Below are 15,039 nucleotides of genomic sequence, written 5' to 3'. Positions count from 1 at the left end.
GTTGCAGTGAACTGTGATTGCACCACTGCACTCCAGCCTGGGTGTCAGAGCAAGACCCTGTCTCAAAAAAATAAAAACAAATTATGCAGGCCGGGTACAGTGACTCATGCCTGTTAACTCAGCACTTTGGGAGGCCGAGGTGGGTGGATCACTTGAGACCAGGAGTTTGAGACCAGCCTGGCCAACATGGTGAAACCCTGTCTTTACTAAAATGGATGTGGTGGAGCACGCTGGTAATCTCAGCTACTCAGGAGGCTGAGGCAGGAGAATCACTTGAACCCAGAAGGCAGAGGTTGCAGTGAGCTGAGAATGTGCCACTGCACTGCAGCCTGGGCGACAGAAGGAGACCTCCACCTCAAAATAAATAAATAAATAAAATAAAGTATGCAGTATCAGGTATGGCTTTATAACAATGCAAAAACGGGCTAACAGTCTACCCCTCATCCAGTCCCCTAACGCCGTCACCAGAGCGCTCTTTCCAAAATGCAAATTGAATCATTTTTCCTTCTGCTTCAAATCCTTCAGTGGTTCCCCATTGCTCTAAGTCCGAACTCCTGTCCGTGGCCCTCAAGCTTTCTCATGGTCTGGCCCTGGCCTGTCTCTCCAGACTCATCTCTGACTCCTCCTTGCCTCATACTTCACGCTTCAAACTAAGCTGCTTTTTGTCCTCCACACACAGTTCTGCCTCCTACCTCAGCCTCTTTCCTCAAGCTGCCTTCTCTTTGAATGGCTTTCCTGACCCCTCCTGCCTAACTTCTCATCCTACAGCAAAACCTCCTCCTACCCTGCCCACTCCACCAAAAGCCATTTACGGTGTCCCTGCCTAGGACACTGACAATATCGTGCACGTAGCAAGTCATGCATTATTGTCACATGTTCATCTCCTCAGCCAGACGTAGGCTTAAGACCGGATCTCTGTTTTGTTCATTTTCTCTAGCTTAAGTGCTTAGCATACCCTAAGTGCTTAAAATGTGTTGGAAGAGGACCCCATTTCCAAGTGTTCAGTGTAGCTACCTGATACCGGGGACATTAGAGTGTGCAGACACCTGCGGAGCAGGGTGCACGCATTCCCTGGTGTGTTGCTACGGCTTCCCTTGCAGGGAGTCACTATTGTTTTCCCTATTTATTCAATGATTCAATGGGGCTTTAGAGAGAGGCAAAGTAACTGGACTGAGCACTCTGGCTAGAGCAAATGAGGCTCCACTCTTTTCCACTTGTATGGACTTGGAAAAGTAAAGCCTGTGCTGTCAGCGGTGCGCAGAGACTACTGTATCACTCCTTCTATTCACTCCTTTCTTCTATGTAACAGAACCCTCCGCCCATTTTTTTTTTTTTTTTTTTAGGCAGAGTCTTGCTCTGTTGCCCAGTCTGGAGTGCAATGGCGCTATCTCACTGCAGCCTTCACCTCCCAGGTTCAAGCAATTCTCCTGCCTCAGCCTCCCAAGTAGCTGGGATTACAGGCATGCACCACCATGCCTGGCTAATTTTTGTATTTTTAGTAGAGACGGGGTTTTGCCATGTTGGCCAAGTTGGTCTCAAATTCCTGACCTCAGGTGATCCACCAGCCTCAGCCTCCCAAAGTGCTGAGATTACAGGGGTGAGCCACCTCGCCTGGCCCAATTTTATTTGGGCTGGCAATGCACCCAGATAACAGATCACATTTTTACAGCCTCCTTTTCAGTTATGTGGCCCATGTGACACATTCCTGTGGAATTTCCAGAAGTCTTTTATTTTATTTTGAGACAGAGTCTTGCTCTGTCACCTACACTGGAGTGCAGTGGTGTGATCTCGGCTCACTGCAACCTCCGCCTCCCAGGTTCAAGCGATTCTCCTGCCTCAGCCTCCCGAGTAGCTGGGACTACAGGTGTGTGCCACCACACCTGGCTAATTTTTTGTATTTTTAGTAGAGATGGGTTTTCACCATGTTAGCCAGGATGGTCTCAATCTCCTGGCCTTGTGATCCCCCGACCTCGGCCTCCCAAAGTGCTGGGATTACAAGCTTGAGCCACAGCGCTCGGCCTGGAATTTCCAGAAGTCTTCTAATGAAATGTGGACCAAGTCACCAGAGCTGCAGCAGCCATGTTGGGCCATGAGGTGTTCTTGAGGATGTAGCCAGAATTGAAAATGGCAGTGCAGAAAGACAGGAGCCTGGGTTCTGGATAACACTGAGGGCCATAGCAGTCGTGATCTACCCACCTCCAGGGTTTTTCTTTTTTTTTTTTTAATGTGATGGTAGAATAAACTCTTGTTCAGCCACAGTGGTAGGGCTCTGTTAATACCAGCCAAACATGATCCATGGGGTTGGAATCTGACCCCTCTTGATTCCAATGACTCAGAGAAGCAACAGCCAGCATGGGTGATAGAAAGTGTTTCTTTATTTGCATGTCATTCCACCTGCACTGAAGCTCAAACCCAGCAGCAGCAGAAGGGGTCAGGACCAAAATAAATGTTACCAAATTAGACAATGAACAGCGAGGACACACTCAGACAAAACTTACTAATGGGGTGTAGACAACACCAAGCTATCCTAACAGCACACAGCACAGGCCCCCAGAGGCCTGCCCGTCAGAGCTCTGCGGAAGGACTGTGGCTCCCTTGTTCCCTGTTCAGGAAACTCCAGTCCTACCCAAAGGTTAGCCGTGAGCCAGGCAGGGGCCTGCAGAAGTTTCTCATGCTGGGAAGATCCCAGCTTCTCCAAAGACAGGGCTTCCCATTCTCAGTTCACACTGGAAGCTGGAGAAGGGTTGTTCCCCCTGTGCCCAAACAGTATGTTCAAAAGGCCAGGGACTCTCCCCACAGCCTTATCTAAAAGTTCTCATCATCTTGGCTATTGCAGGCCTGAAAAGGATCTTGATTCTTTGGTCCTCACCCCCTCAGGAAAGCAGTTTTCCTCCATGGGTACCGGTCCCCAAAGACGAAAGTTTTCATAGCCCCAGTGCCCAGAAGGACTCAACTGACCAGCGCAGTGGGCCAGGGATTGAAACACCCCTAGGTTGTGGCTGCCGTGGCCTCTCCTGAGTCCTCAGATCAGGCAGAAAAAGGCAGGCAGACCCCTGATCGGGTCACAGTTAGAGGGGGACTTCTCTTGGGACCCGAAGCCAGAAGGCTCTAGGTTAGAGCCCAACAAGGCCCTCCTGGGGTGAGAAACAGGCACTGATCTCCTCTGCTTGACTCCTCCTCAAGTCTAAAGCCAGATCGCCCAATGAGAGCAGAGGCAAACCACAAAGTCCCCTCCCGGTGATGTCTTCATTGCTCCAGGAGAGCCCCTGCTGGAGCACCTGCCACCCACCCCGTCCACACCTCTGCAGGACCCAGGGCCCCGGTCTATGGTTTGGTCCCCACCCTGACCTCTACCCCTTGCCTGTGTCACCTTAGGGTTCTTGCAAACTTCAGCCCACACAACTCTGCCTTCCTGACCCCAAACTCCCTGGTGCCTCACCCCCTGGCTTTGCCAGAACGGCAGCTGGCCAGGCGCGGTGGCGTGGGAACGTTGTCAGGCTGCCCCATCAGGAAACTAGCCTCCCTCTCCTCCTCCACGCGCCTGTTAGGCCACTCCTAAGTCACCCAGACCCCCCCCCCGGCCCTCTGAAGTGGTTTCCCCCACTCCAGTCTTCCCCCAAAGGGTGGGGCTTTGGCTGCCTGTGCCCTGGGACTCCAGACTCGGCCTCTGAGGGGTCATTTCTAAACCTGCCCCAACCAGGGCACAGGTTTGGTGGGTGTCCTTGGGGAACAAGGTATGGCCAGGACACCTGCTGGCAGGCGTCCTCAGGGGAAGAAGCTCTCCCCTCACCCAGTGCCCAGACAGAGCCCCCCTCCTCATACCCCCGCATCCTGGCTCCTTCATCCCCCTCTGCTTCCCCTGCATCCCATTCTTGCCCCCAACCCACCTCTTCATTTGCCTCTTCCCCCTCCTGAGCCCTTTTTCTGCCTTTCCATCCATTTCCCCTCCCCCACCCCAAGCTCTCAGGAAGCCTCTCAGCTGGTCTCTCATCTCTCTCCGTCTCTGCACCTGTCTCGATCTCACCTCCTCACGCTATCTCTGTGCCTCCGTCCCCCTCGCTCCTTCTCCACTCATCTCTCATCGCCCTGTCTCTGCACCCCTCCTCTCCGCAGCCCAGTGTCTTCCCCCATTCCGAGTCGCTTGCTCCGCCCCTCCCCTCACTCACTCCCAACTCTGCTCTCCCCTTCCAGTGCTGGGCTTTGGTTTGCATCTTTGAGAAACTCCCTCCTGCCTCCACTCCCTCCCACGGGGCTCCCAGCACCCTCGCATTTAACTGGGACCTGCTGTCTCGCAGCGCCCCTACCCCAGGCTGCCTGCCCAGGAAGGCGCTGGCAGGGACAAGGAGCCCAGCGCTGGGATCAGAGCACTGTGGGGAGGCATTTGCCCTGGAGGAGTGAGTGGAGGAGTGGCGTGAGGACTTGGTAAGTTACAAGTGGCAGGAACCCACCAGGCCCCAGCATCTGATTCCGGCTAGGGTCCAGAGTGGGGAGACCGGCAGGGGACTTCTAGGTTCTTTCTTAGAAACCCTAACTCTCCGGTCCAAGTCCTGTGGAAATGAACACAAGGTTGGCAAACACATGGCACTCAAGCAGTCCCCTCCCCTCTGCCAAAGCCTGCAGAGGCGGCATCCCCGGCAGCCTGCAGGGTGCCTCCCAGGCTGCGAGGACAAACGCCTCCCAGGTCCTGTTCAGCCTCCCAGGTCCTGTTCAACGGGGGGGACGCTGGACGAACCGATCTACACCAGCAAGGAGTGCTGAGGGGAGCTGTCCAGGCCCCAGGGTGGGGAGGATTCCGGGCGAGATGGCTCTGCCACCAGACTCACAGGGGAATGAGGGGTTCAAAAAACACCAGGACCCTCCCTCACCTGCTCCCTGCCAAGGGGGAGGAAGATGCCCCCACAGTGGGAGGAGGGGGGAGAAACTTCTCACCTGCCCCTCTAACACACACACGCTCACACACGCACTCACACGCACACACACACACATACACATACACTCATGCCTCGGCTCCAAGCACTGCCCATAGGTGCAGACCTGGGCATACCGCAAGGCGAGAGGTGGGCCAGGAGGAGGAAGAGGCTGGGACAGGGTAACAAGGCCTGGGAGGGGGGACAGGGGTACCCTGTTCAGAGATGACCTGCAAGTTCAAGTTATGCAGAAAAGTATCAAAGAGACAAGACAGTCTCTGCCCTTGGTAGATGCCTGGGGTGTGGAGGGCATGAGAAGGGGCAGAAGGGGTAATGCATCCCCTAATTCCCCACCTCTGGGGCCCCTCCACATCCCCCAACCCTGACAATAGGGCCAAGAAGTCTGTGCTGTACAAAACAGGCCAGGGTCAAGGGTCCAGTCATTGGTGAGACATCCCAGCAGAGAGGAGGCCTGGGCAAAACAGGCCAAGGTCAAGGGCTGAGTCATTGGTGAGATGTCCCAGCAGAGAGGAAGAGGAGGCCAGGCCGGTCCAGGCTGAGCAGCTTCTAAGCTCCAGCTGCCGAGGCCACATGGCCCTTCCCGCTGCCTCCAGAGCCTGAAGGTCCTTTCTCAGACTCTGGGCTGATCAGGGCCCCAGTCTGCAGCTGACAGCAGGGCCCTGTGCGTCCGTCCCTCAGTGCAGCTCTCCCTCAGGGTGAGCTGGGAGCAGGCTGGAATGGAGCAGAGGAGGTCCCAGGGGAGACTGGTGGCACCTGGAGCTCTGTGGCAGATGTGGTAGAACCAACATCAGCAAAAAAAAAAAAAAAAAAAAAAAGTAGGAAAGAGTCCAGCCCACCCTGGGGCAGTATCTAGAATAAATTTTTTGAGGAGGCAGGGACCAGAGGAGATGTGGATACAGCCAGGCGGCAGCCCTCCAGACTGAGGGGGCCTGGGGAGCTGGAACTACTGCTCTGCTCTCCTTGGGGATCTGCAGGGACCTCCAGGCCAGTCTAGAGAGGAGAGGAGAAGCCCAAGGGATTGGGTGGATGCAGACTCCCTTAGCTCAAATTGAGGGAGGAGCAAGAATTAGACCCTCCCAGGGTCTGGAGGGCCTCTTCCCTCCCCCAGGCTGCATCCAGGCTCTCCTCTCCTCAAAGCCTGGGGCTCGCAGGATAGTTGGTGAGGAGTGAGTCTGAGATCAGGGTCTTCCCTCGGAGCTTCAATGGAGTGATGAGAGGGCAGGAGGCAGGACAAGCTGAGGTCAGGCCAATTCCTGGGCTGTGATCCCGGCCTTCAGGGTCCCTGTGAGTGAGCTACAGGGCAGGGAAGGACTCCCCATCCGGAGACATCACCCCCGGGCCGCAACACGGAGCTTACTGTAGAGCCCACAAAATCTAAGAAAGAGAGAGAGAGAGAGAGAATTAGAGAAAGTCAGAGGCTACCAGGGCATTTGCGCTTTCCTTGCATATTCCCCAGGGCAAAAGTGGGCAGAGAGGCTGAGCGCGGGGGCTCACACCTGTAATCCCAGTTCTTTGGGAGGCTGAGGTGGGTGGATCACTTGAGGTCAGGAGTTCGAGACCAGCCTGATCAACATGGAGAAACCCTGTCTCTACCAAAAATACAAAAAATTAGCCAGGTATAGTGGTGCATGCCTGTGATTCCAGCTACTTGGGAGGCTAAGGCAGGACAATCACTTGAACCCAGGAGGCAGAGATTGCAGTGAGCCAAGATCACACCACTGCAGTCCAGCCTGGGTAACAAGAGTAAACTCCATCTCAAAAAAAAAAAAAAAAGAAAAGAAAAGAAAAGGGTCAGAGGGGACAAATTGCACAAGTGCTGAAATCCCAGCCTCATCTGACCAGCAGGATGGCCTTGAGCAAGCCATTTAACCCCTCTGAGTCCTGATGTTCTCATCTGAAAAATGAGGATCATAGCCTACCTCACAGGGTAATTCAGAAGGGTCAAAAAGAGACAAATAATGTCAGCCAAGAACTTGGCAGTGTTTGGTACATAGAATATGCTGGAAATTGAAGCAATTTATTTTATTTTTTTCTTGGGTTCCAGAGGTCTTTTTAAATTTTTTTTTTATTTCTTTCTTTTTAATAGAAACTGGGTTTTGTTACATCACCCAGGCTGGTCTTGAACTCGTGGGCTCAAACGATCCTCCTGCCTCAGCCGGGTAGCTGGGACCACAGGTGCGTGCCATGGCTGTTGGCTCAGAGGTCTTTGGGTCAAAATTGAAGTGTGAGGCTCACTCATCATGAACTCCCAGTGAGGGATGGAGACTCCCTGGACACTCAAGGGAGGAAAACTGGGGCTCCTTTACATCAATTTTTAACACTGAGTTGTTAGAGGGCTTTGGGGAGGGAGGGGAGGGACACTGACGCAGGCCACCTCACACTAGTCACATCCACACCCCTTCTTAAAGGCCGGATCAGTCTTAGTCTTGCACTTCTGGAAGCTGCCACCAGAGGGCAGGCCTTGATTTCACACCAAGTCCACAGAAAACCCGGGGTCTGAGAGACTGCATCAGGTATTTAGAACCTGCCTCTGACTACGGATGAGCAGATGGCATGCCAGGACAGCTCCCAAAGCCGTGCAGGGAATCTCTGGCCTCACCAGGTTGAGACAGGCAGCATGACAGCGGGGAAGAGCTTGGGCTTTGGACTTGGACCTGGGTTCAGATTCTGTCTTCACCACTTAAGTGATCTTGGGCAAGTTATTGGAGCTCTGGAGTTCTCCAAAACCTGGCCCTTTTTCTTTATTGTATTTTAATGCTACTTGATATATATGAATATTTATATGCAATACACTAATTATAAAGCATACAATGTATCAGGTAATGTGGCTCACACCTGTAATCTCAGCACTTTGGGAGGCCAAGGCAGAAGGATTGCTTGAAGCCAGGAGTTCAAGACCAGCCTGGGCAACATGGGGAAACCTCGTCTCTACAAAAAATACAAAAATTAGTCAGGCGTGATGGTGCGTGCCTGTAGTCCCAGCCACTCAGGAGGCTGAGGCAGGAGGGTCGCTTAAGTCCAGGAGTTTGAGGCTATAGTGAGCTATGATTGCACCACTGTACTCCAGCCTGAGCAACAGAGTGAGACCCCTCCATGACCCTGATCTCTTATAAACACTGGTGAGCTCACCATTCAATAACTATACCTCAGCCAGGTGTGGTGGCTCATTCTTGTAATCCCAACATTTTGGGAGGCTGAGGCAAGCAGATCACTTGAGGCCAGGAATTTGAGACCAGCCTGGCCAACATGGTGAAACACCATCTCTACTAAAAATACAATTAGCCCGGTGTGGTGGCGCATGCCTGTAATCCCAGCTACTCAGGAGTTTGAGGCACAAGGATCACTTGAACCTGTGTGGGAAGTAGAAACGTTCCTTTTTAAAGTTACCTTTCTTGTTAAAGAATAAGTGTGCTAATAACTGTGTTGAACCCTATCCTATGTAGCTTCTCGACATGCTGTGCTTACAGGCATATAGCACATTCTTTTTTTTTTTTTTTTTTTTGAGACGGAGTTTCACTCATGTTACCCAGGCTGGAGTGCAATGGCGCGATCTCGGCTCACCACAACCTCCGCCTCCTGGGTTCAGGCAATTCTCCTGCCTCAGCCTCCCGAGTAGCTGGGATTACAAGCACACACCACCATGCCTAGCTAATTTTTTGTATTTTTAGTAGAGACGGGGTTTCACCATGTTGACCAGGATGGTCTCGATCTCTTGGCCTCGTGATCCACCCGCCTCGGCCTCCCACAGTGCTGGGATTACAGGCGTGAGCCACCGCGCCCAGCCCTGCATATAGCACATTCTATGTCCTTGTACTTTAACCAAGATATATGTGCTGAATGTGCTCACAGGCATTTCCTAGCTCTCCACTGCTTCTACTTGTTTAGAAAAGTTTAAATTGTGAGGTCTGGCTGCAGCCAACAGAGATCAAACACAGCAGTAAGGACGACCCCAAATGCGTAAAAAATAAATTTGTGTCTGTCTCCCTTTGTTCTTTGTACTCTCGTGGCATGATGGCTACTGGAGTACCCTTCCTGCAGTCCAGGAAGTAAAAATTGCTTTACTGAAAAATTCTTTGTCTCAGTGCTGATTTTTCTTTGTGGCACTGAACATCTATTTCTAGCAACCTGGGAGGTGGAGGTTGCAGTAAGCTCAGACCGTGCCACTGCGCTCCAGCCTGGTCAACTGAGCAAGACTCTATCTCAAGGACAAAAAAAAAAAAGAACTATAACTCTACCCATAATTTGCATATACCTCCATGCTCCATCTCATATACTTGACCTCCTCCCCTTCCATCATAAACACAAATGACTGTCATCTTATCTTTCATATTTATTATTTCTTTGCTTTTTAAAAAAAATATTGCCACAAATACATGTGTGTTTAAACAATATATTGCTTAGTTTTGCTTAGTTTCGAGCTCAATAAATATATCACTCTGTCATCTTCTGGAACTTGGTTTTTTCCCCCCTCTCTTAATATTATATTGCTGAGATATATCCACCGTGGTACATATAACTGAAGTGCGACATTTCACAGCTGTGAACTGCCCTGTGATGGGAACATGCCACATGTCTTTATCCGGCCTCCCGTCCATGGCCATGAGGTTGTTTGTAGTTGTTTGTTATAGTGAAGTTGCGGCCACCAGCACCCCTGCACACTTCTCATGGGTTTGTACCCGAGGAGGGTTCGCTGGGTCATAGGCAAATGAACAGATCTGAGGAAAAATGCCAAATAATTTAAAAGGTGGCTGTACTGTCAGGTTTCTTCTTCTTCTGCTTCTTTTTTTTTTTTTTTTTTTTTTTTGAGATAGCCTCTCACTCTATCATCCAGGATGGAGTGCAGTGGCACAATCACAGCTCACTGCAGCCACAACTTCCCAGGCTCAGGTGATCCTCTCACCTCAGCCTGCTGGGTAGCTGGGACCACAGGCACTCACCACCACGCCCAGCTGGTTTTTGTATTTTTGGAGGGAGGGGGTTTCGCCATGTTGGCCAGGCTGCTCTCAAACTCCTGGGCTCAAGTGATCCACCTGCCTTGGCTTCCCAAAGTGTGCTGGAATTACAGGCACGAACCACCGTGCCCAGCCCGGGTTTCCAATTCATGCATCCCTCCTACTCCTTTTATTTGAAGTTGTCCCACCTCCCCGGAGCAGGCCTGGCTCCCTCCGCTGTCCCCCAGCCCACAGCACACTCGCCTTTGTTCTCCGGCTTGAGCTCCTCCTGCAGCAGGTCTGTTTGCCGGTTGCCCAGCACGAAGGCGAGGAAGGAGAGGATGAGGGCGTTGAGGATGCCGATGATGGCCAGGATGTACGCCCAGCGCACCGAACAGTCCCCCAGGGAGTACTTCCCCGTCTTGGCCCCACACATGTCCCGGATGGTCTCGGCGTCCCAGCCGTCAGGGAAGATCATGCAGCCCAGGACGAGGCACAGAGCTGAGGGGCACGAGCACCGGGCCCACCACCACGTTCAGGAAGGAAGAGAAGAAGATCATTACTCCCTAGTGTCTGCAGTCTGGGCCAGGTATTATTGCAGGAACATCAACCCAACCACGTGCTTGTTACCCACTTCCAGAGAGGGAAAGAGAGAGGGTGGAGGCAGGGAAAAGGGAGAGAGAAAGAGGTCTAGGATGGGTAGCAGCAACTTTCTGGAACCCGAAACGCCCTCGCGCTCCCCCATCAGATCAAATTCTCCAGGAAGCCTTCTGGGAATATGAGAAAACAGCTATCCGCAGCCACCTCCTTCAACTTCCTCTAGCATCAGGACCAACTCCGTCTCCCATCATCAGTATAATTATTGAGATGGAGTCTCTCTCTGTCGCCCAGGCTGAAGTGCAATGGTGAGATCTCGGCTCACTGTAACCTTAGCCTCCTGAGTAGCTGGGACTACAGGTGCCCCCCACCATGCCCAGCTCATTGTTGTATTTTTAGAAGAGACGGAGTTTAACACGTTGGCCAGGCTGGTCTCGAACTCCCAACCTCAAGTGATCTCCCCGCCTCAGCCTCCCAAAGTGCTGGGATTACAGGTGTGAGCCACCATGCCTGCCCTCATTGTTCTTCGTTTTTTAAATTCTTGTCATTCACTCATCAAATGTTTATTGGGCACCGTTTTCCTTTCATTCATGATGCTGGAATACATAGCATTCATGCAATTTGAGCACTTTGCTAGAAGCACAGACCACAGAGTGCCAGTGATAGGACTTAGCCTACTTCTTCCCCTAACTTGGCTGTATGACCATGAGGGATGCCACCGAACTTGAACAGGCCTGTTTCAGTCAATACCATGGTACTTACTTCACAGAGCTATTAGGAGGATTAAATGAAGTAATTTGTGCAAGAAACTTAGCACAGTGCCAGGCACTCAGGTAGTATTTACCCCGGTCTACCATATGCCAGGCACTAGACTAGGCCTAGGAGGTAGGATACTTGGATTTTAGCTGCGTGGTGTGGGGAGAGGTGTGTAATAGCAAAGCAATTAAGAAGTCTGGGTCTCAAATCCTGGCTCAGCTATTTTCTAGATGTGCCACACTGATCAAATTCCTTCACCTTTAAGCCTGTTTCCTCATCTGTACAATGGGAATAATAATAGTATCCTCAAGTGGTTTTAAAGATTACAGAAGGCAGCAAAATGTAAAGTGCCTGGCACAGTAAGTTCTGAGTAAATCTTGGCTGTTATCAAAACCAGTTATAACGCCAAAAGTAATAATTACCTAAGAAAGTAATGTGGAGAGTGGGTTTCAGGTGAGGAGGAAAAAGGCAAAGAAGAGGAGAGGGGGCAGGCTCAGAAGGGCTTGGGCAATGGTTTCCCAGCTAGCATCCACCTGCTTTGGATTTAGCGACCCACCTGTCCCAATCCCAGCCCAGGTGGGCCCTTGGTCAGCACTTAGCCTCGCGGATGAGATCCAAGCCTGAGCTAATCAGCACAGTGTGTTCCTCTAGTAACAGTGATTGGCTTGAAGAGCAGCACGTGCCGCATCACAGGGCCGTCAGAACCCCCGGGTTTGGCAGGCCACTGTGGAGACGGGGGTTCTTCCTCTCCACCAGCTCTGTCACCAGTTTGATGGGGCCCTCGTACTGTCAGTCCTGCCAGGATTTGGGTTACTGTGTCTGAGACCCAAAGGTTCCACTGGGCTCTGTTTGGAACCGTGGGGACCTCGAGCCTGCACCAGGCCCATGGGGTGCTTAGCCTGGGCTTTAGATGGCAGCAATGCAAAGTGGGGGTGGCGGTCAGCTCTGCCCAGTGTCCACCTGGCCCATCTAGTCCCCAGGGTGGGAGGGGGCCCTTGGCTGGGCCAGATCCTTCCCACATCTACTGTGGAGGGAATGCTCCCAGGCCCCAGCCTCCTCTGGCTTCCATGGAGTGGGCCCTCCTCCCCATCGTGGCACTGTCAGATTCAGCCAGTCCTCCCCTTCTCCCCAACTCGTGCCCTTCTTCCAGGTGCAGGCTCCCCGTACAATACTGTGGTCACACAGGCACTGCAGCAGGGCTCCGCCCCCCACCAACGCTCCTCCTCCAAGACAATTCTCCACTCCAGCGGACCTCACCACCTAAGGGCTGGGAAAAGAGTTCCAGACAAAGGGAATGGTAAAAGCAAAGCCCTGTGGTGGGAACAAGGTGGGTGAGTTAAAGAATCAGCAACTTTGAACAGGCCAGAGCTCTGGGAAAAGCCAGGGCTGGTCATGCAAATTTGGGAACTGTGGGCACTTGTAGGTATTTACATCCCCAGGAATGAAAAAGGTGGAAATTGAAGAGAAGCTTAGGACTGAGCCATGGTGCTCCAGCATTAACAGGGCGGGAGGAGGAGGAGGGGCCTGCAGAGAAGGTTTGGCCATCCATCTCCCCACATAGCCCTGCACTTTGCCAGACCCTCCAGGACCCTATGTGAAAGGATAGGAGGGTCAAACGCCAAGGAAGGGAACGGGGCAGGGCAAGGAGTGGTCTCAGCCCGTCCTTCCCCCACCCTCGGAGTCCCCAGGGCCCTTTCCCAGGCGGATGTGCTCTTGCCTCCCTAGTCCCGGGCTCTAAATCTCCAGCAAGAGGCAGGAATGGGAAAGAGCCGGAGGAGGGGCAAATCCACACCGTCCCTTTGTCCCCTCTCTGGCCGTCCACTCCCAAGGTGCCAGAGGCGCGGGTCCCATTGGAGTCTGTGGCTCCCGCCGGGAGCATCCCCGTCTCCATGGAAACCGCGCCTGCATTCTGGCGCTCCCAGCAGCGCGACGCCGGCTCCTGCAGGCGGTCCTCCCCTCTGCAACCTGAGCACTGAGGCCTCGGGGAGGTTTTCTTCCCTTTGCTTTCTGCCTGCACGTTCTCTCTGCCTCTCTCTCTATTTCATTCTGTGTCTCCATTCCTTTCTCTTTTCTCCACCCTTTTCATCTTTCTTTGTACCCCTCCCTCTCTCTGGCAAGTCCACCTTTTGCTCAAGTCTCAGGCTGGACCCCCGCCCCGCCCTGCCCGCTTTCCCCCATACTTAGATCTCTCAGCATTTAACTTTCATTCAACTCCCTCCTCCTCTCTATTCCTTTTCTCTCTTTTCCCCCTTCTCTAAATCTGTCCCCTCACCTTATCCTCTCTTTTTGCCTCTCGCCTCATAGAACCACAAATACATTCCTGTATGCCCACTATGTGCCAGGCACTGTGCAGTGTGCCAGGGACAGCAGGCTCAGTGTCTGTCCTCAGGGCGGAGGCGTGTGGGGAGGAATACAGTCAACAAATCAACACACGAATAGAAGAGTTTCACATGTCCAGGCGTGCTTCAAAGGAAAAAGACCAGCAGCTCCCACCCACAATACCAGGAGTAGTCAGAGATGGCTGGGGCGCACAGCCTGCATGGTTTCAGATGGTGGCTGTGGGGCCCCAGAGGCCACTCTCAGAATGGGAAATATCAGAAGTCAAACAAATGAAGAAAAGCCAATTAGATGGGTTTCCCCACACCTGGGAAAAAGATAGGAAGGGACCAGTAGAGATAGCCTAGGCCAGGGAAGTGCCCAGCAGAGCCAACCATCAGAAGATGGAATGACTGCTGATAAGGCAGTCTTCAGCATTCCCATTTACTGGATGAGGAAACTGAGGCTGAGGCCTTTGGATTCCAAGCTCAAGTCTCTTTTGGAAATAATGAGCTGGCTGAAGAGCCAGCTGCTGCTAGGCACATACACAGGTGCAGGATGGCACAAGGTTTCTCAACCTTAATGCTTTTGACATTCAAGCTAGACAATTCTTCATAGTAGGGGCCAACCAGTGCATTGTGCAATGCTTAATATCATCCCTGGCCTCTACCCACCAGATGCCAGGGCCACCACCAACCCCAGTCATAACGATTAAAAACTGTCAGTTGAGCATGGGTGGCTCACACTTGTAGTCCCAGCACGTTGGGAGGCCAAGGTGGGAGAATCACTTGAGGCTGAGAGTTTAAGACCATCCTGGAGCAACATGGTGAAAACCCACATCTAGAAAAATTAGCTGGGCATGGTGGCATGCACCTGTAGTCCCAGGTCCTCAGGAGGCTGAGGTGGGAGGATTGCTTGAGCTAGAAGATTGAAGCTGCAGTGAGCCAAGACTGCACAACTGCACTACAGCCTGGGCAACAGAGAGACATAGTCTCAAAAAAAAATCTCAAAAAAAAAAAAAAAGAGTCCCCAATGAAGGGATTATCCCTGGCTGAGAACCACTGGTGTAGGGGCAGAAGCACTAGGATGCGGGATCTCTATCCAGCTACCCTAGAGTCCCACTGACTTTCTCTGCTCCAAGCAGCCAGGAGGTATGACAAAAGATGAACAATACTAATTTTTTTAATACTGTGATAATATTGTTAAAGATAGTGTTGAGTGGCCGGGTATAATGGCTCACACCTGTAATCCCAGCACCTTGGGAGGTCGAGACAGGTGGATGACCTGAGGTTAGGAGTTCGAGACCAGCCTGGTCAACATGGTGAAACCCCCATCTCTTCTAAAGATTAAAAAATTATCTGGGCATGGAAGTTCATGCCTGTAATCCCAGCTACTTGGGAAGCTGAGGCAGGAGAATTGCTTGAACCCAGGAGACAGAGATTGCAGTGAGCCAAGATCGCACCACTGCACTCCAGCCTGGGCGACAGAGCAAGACTCTATCTCAAAAAAAA

At 52.2% G+C, this 15,039-nt stretch overlaps 1 protein-coding gene across 1 annotated transcript in view; it reads right to left on the bottom strand.

Moving 5' to 3' along the window:
• Nucleotides 1-5,754: 5,754 nt before the first annotated feature.
• Nucleotides 5,755-15,039, bottom strand: part of LHFPL4 (LHFPL tetraspan subfamily member 4) — a 45,345-nt gene continuing 36,060 nt past the window's right edge. The window contains exons 2-3 of the mRNA XM_017501571.2: nucleotides 10,124-10,360; nucleotides 5,755-6,302 (exon numbers count right to left, since the gene is read on the bottom strand). Of these exons, the coding sequence (XP_017357060.1) occupies nucleotides 6,202-6,302; nucleotides 10,124-10,360 (338 nt within the window). The 3' untranslated portion in view covers nucleotides 5,755-6,201. The remainder of the gene's footprint in view (nucleotides 6,303-10,123; nucleotides 10,361-15,039) is intronic.

Source organism: Cebus imitator, unplaced genomic scaffold, assembly GCF_001604975.1.
Source record: "Cebus imitator isolate Cc_AM_T3 unplaced genomic scaffold, Cebus_imitator-1.0 Scaffold281, whole genome shotgun sequence".
Taxonomy (NCBI): Eukaryota; Metazoa; Chordata; class Mammalia; order Primates; family Cebidae; genus Cebus; species Cebus imitator.
This window is presented reverse-complemented; position numbering and strand designations above follow the sequence as displayed.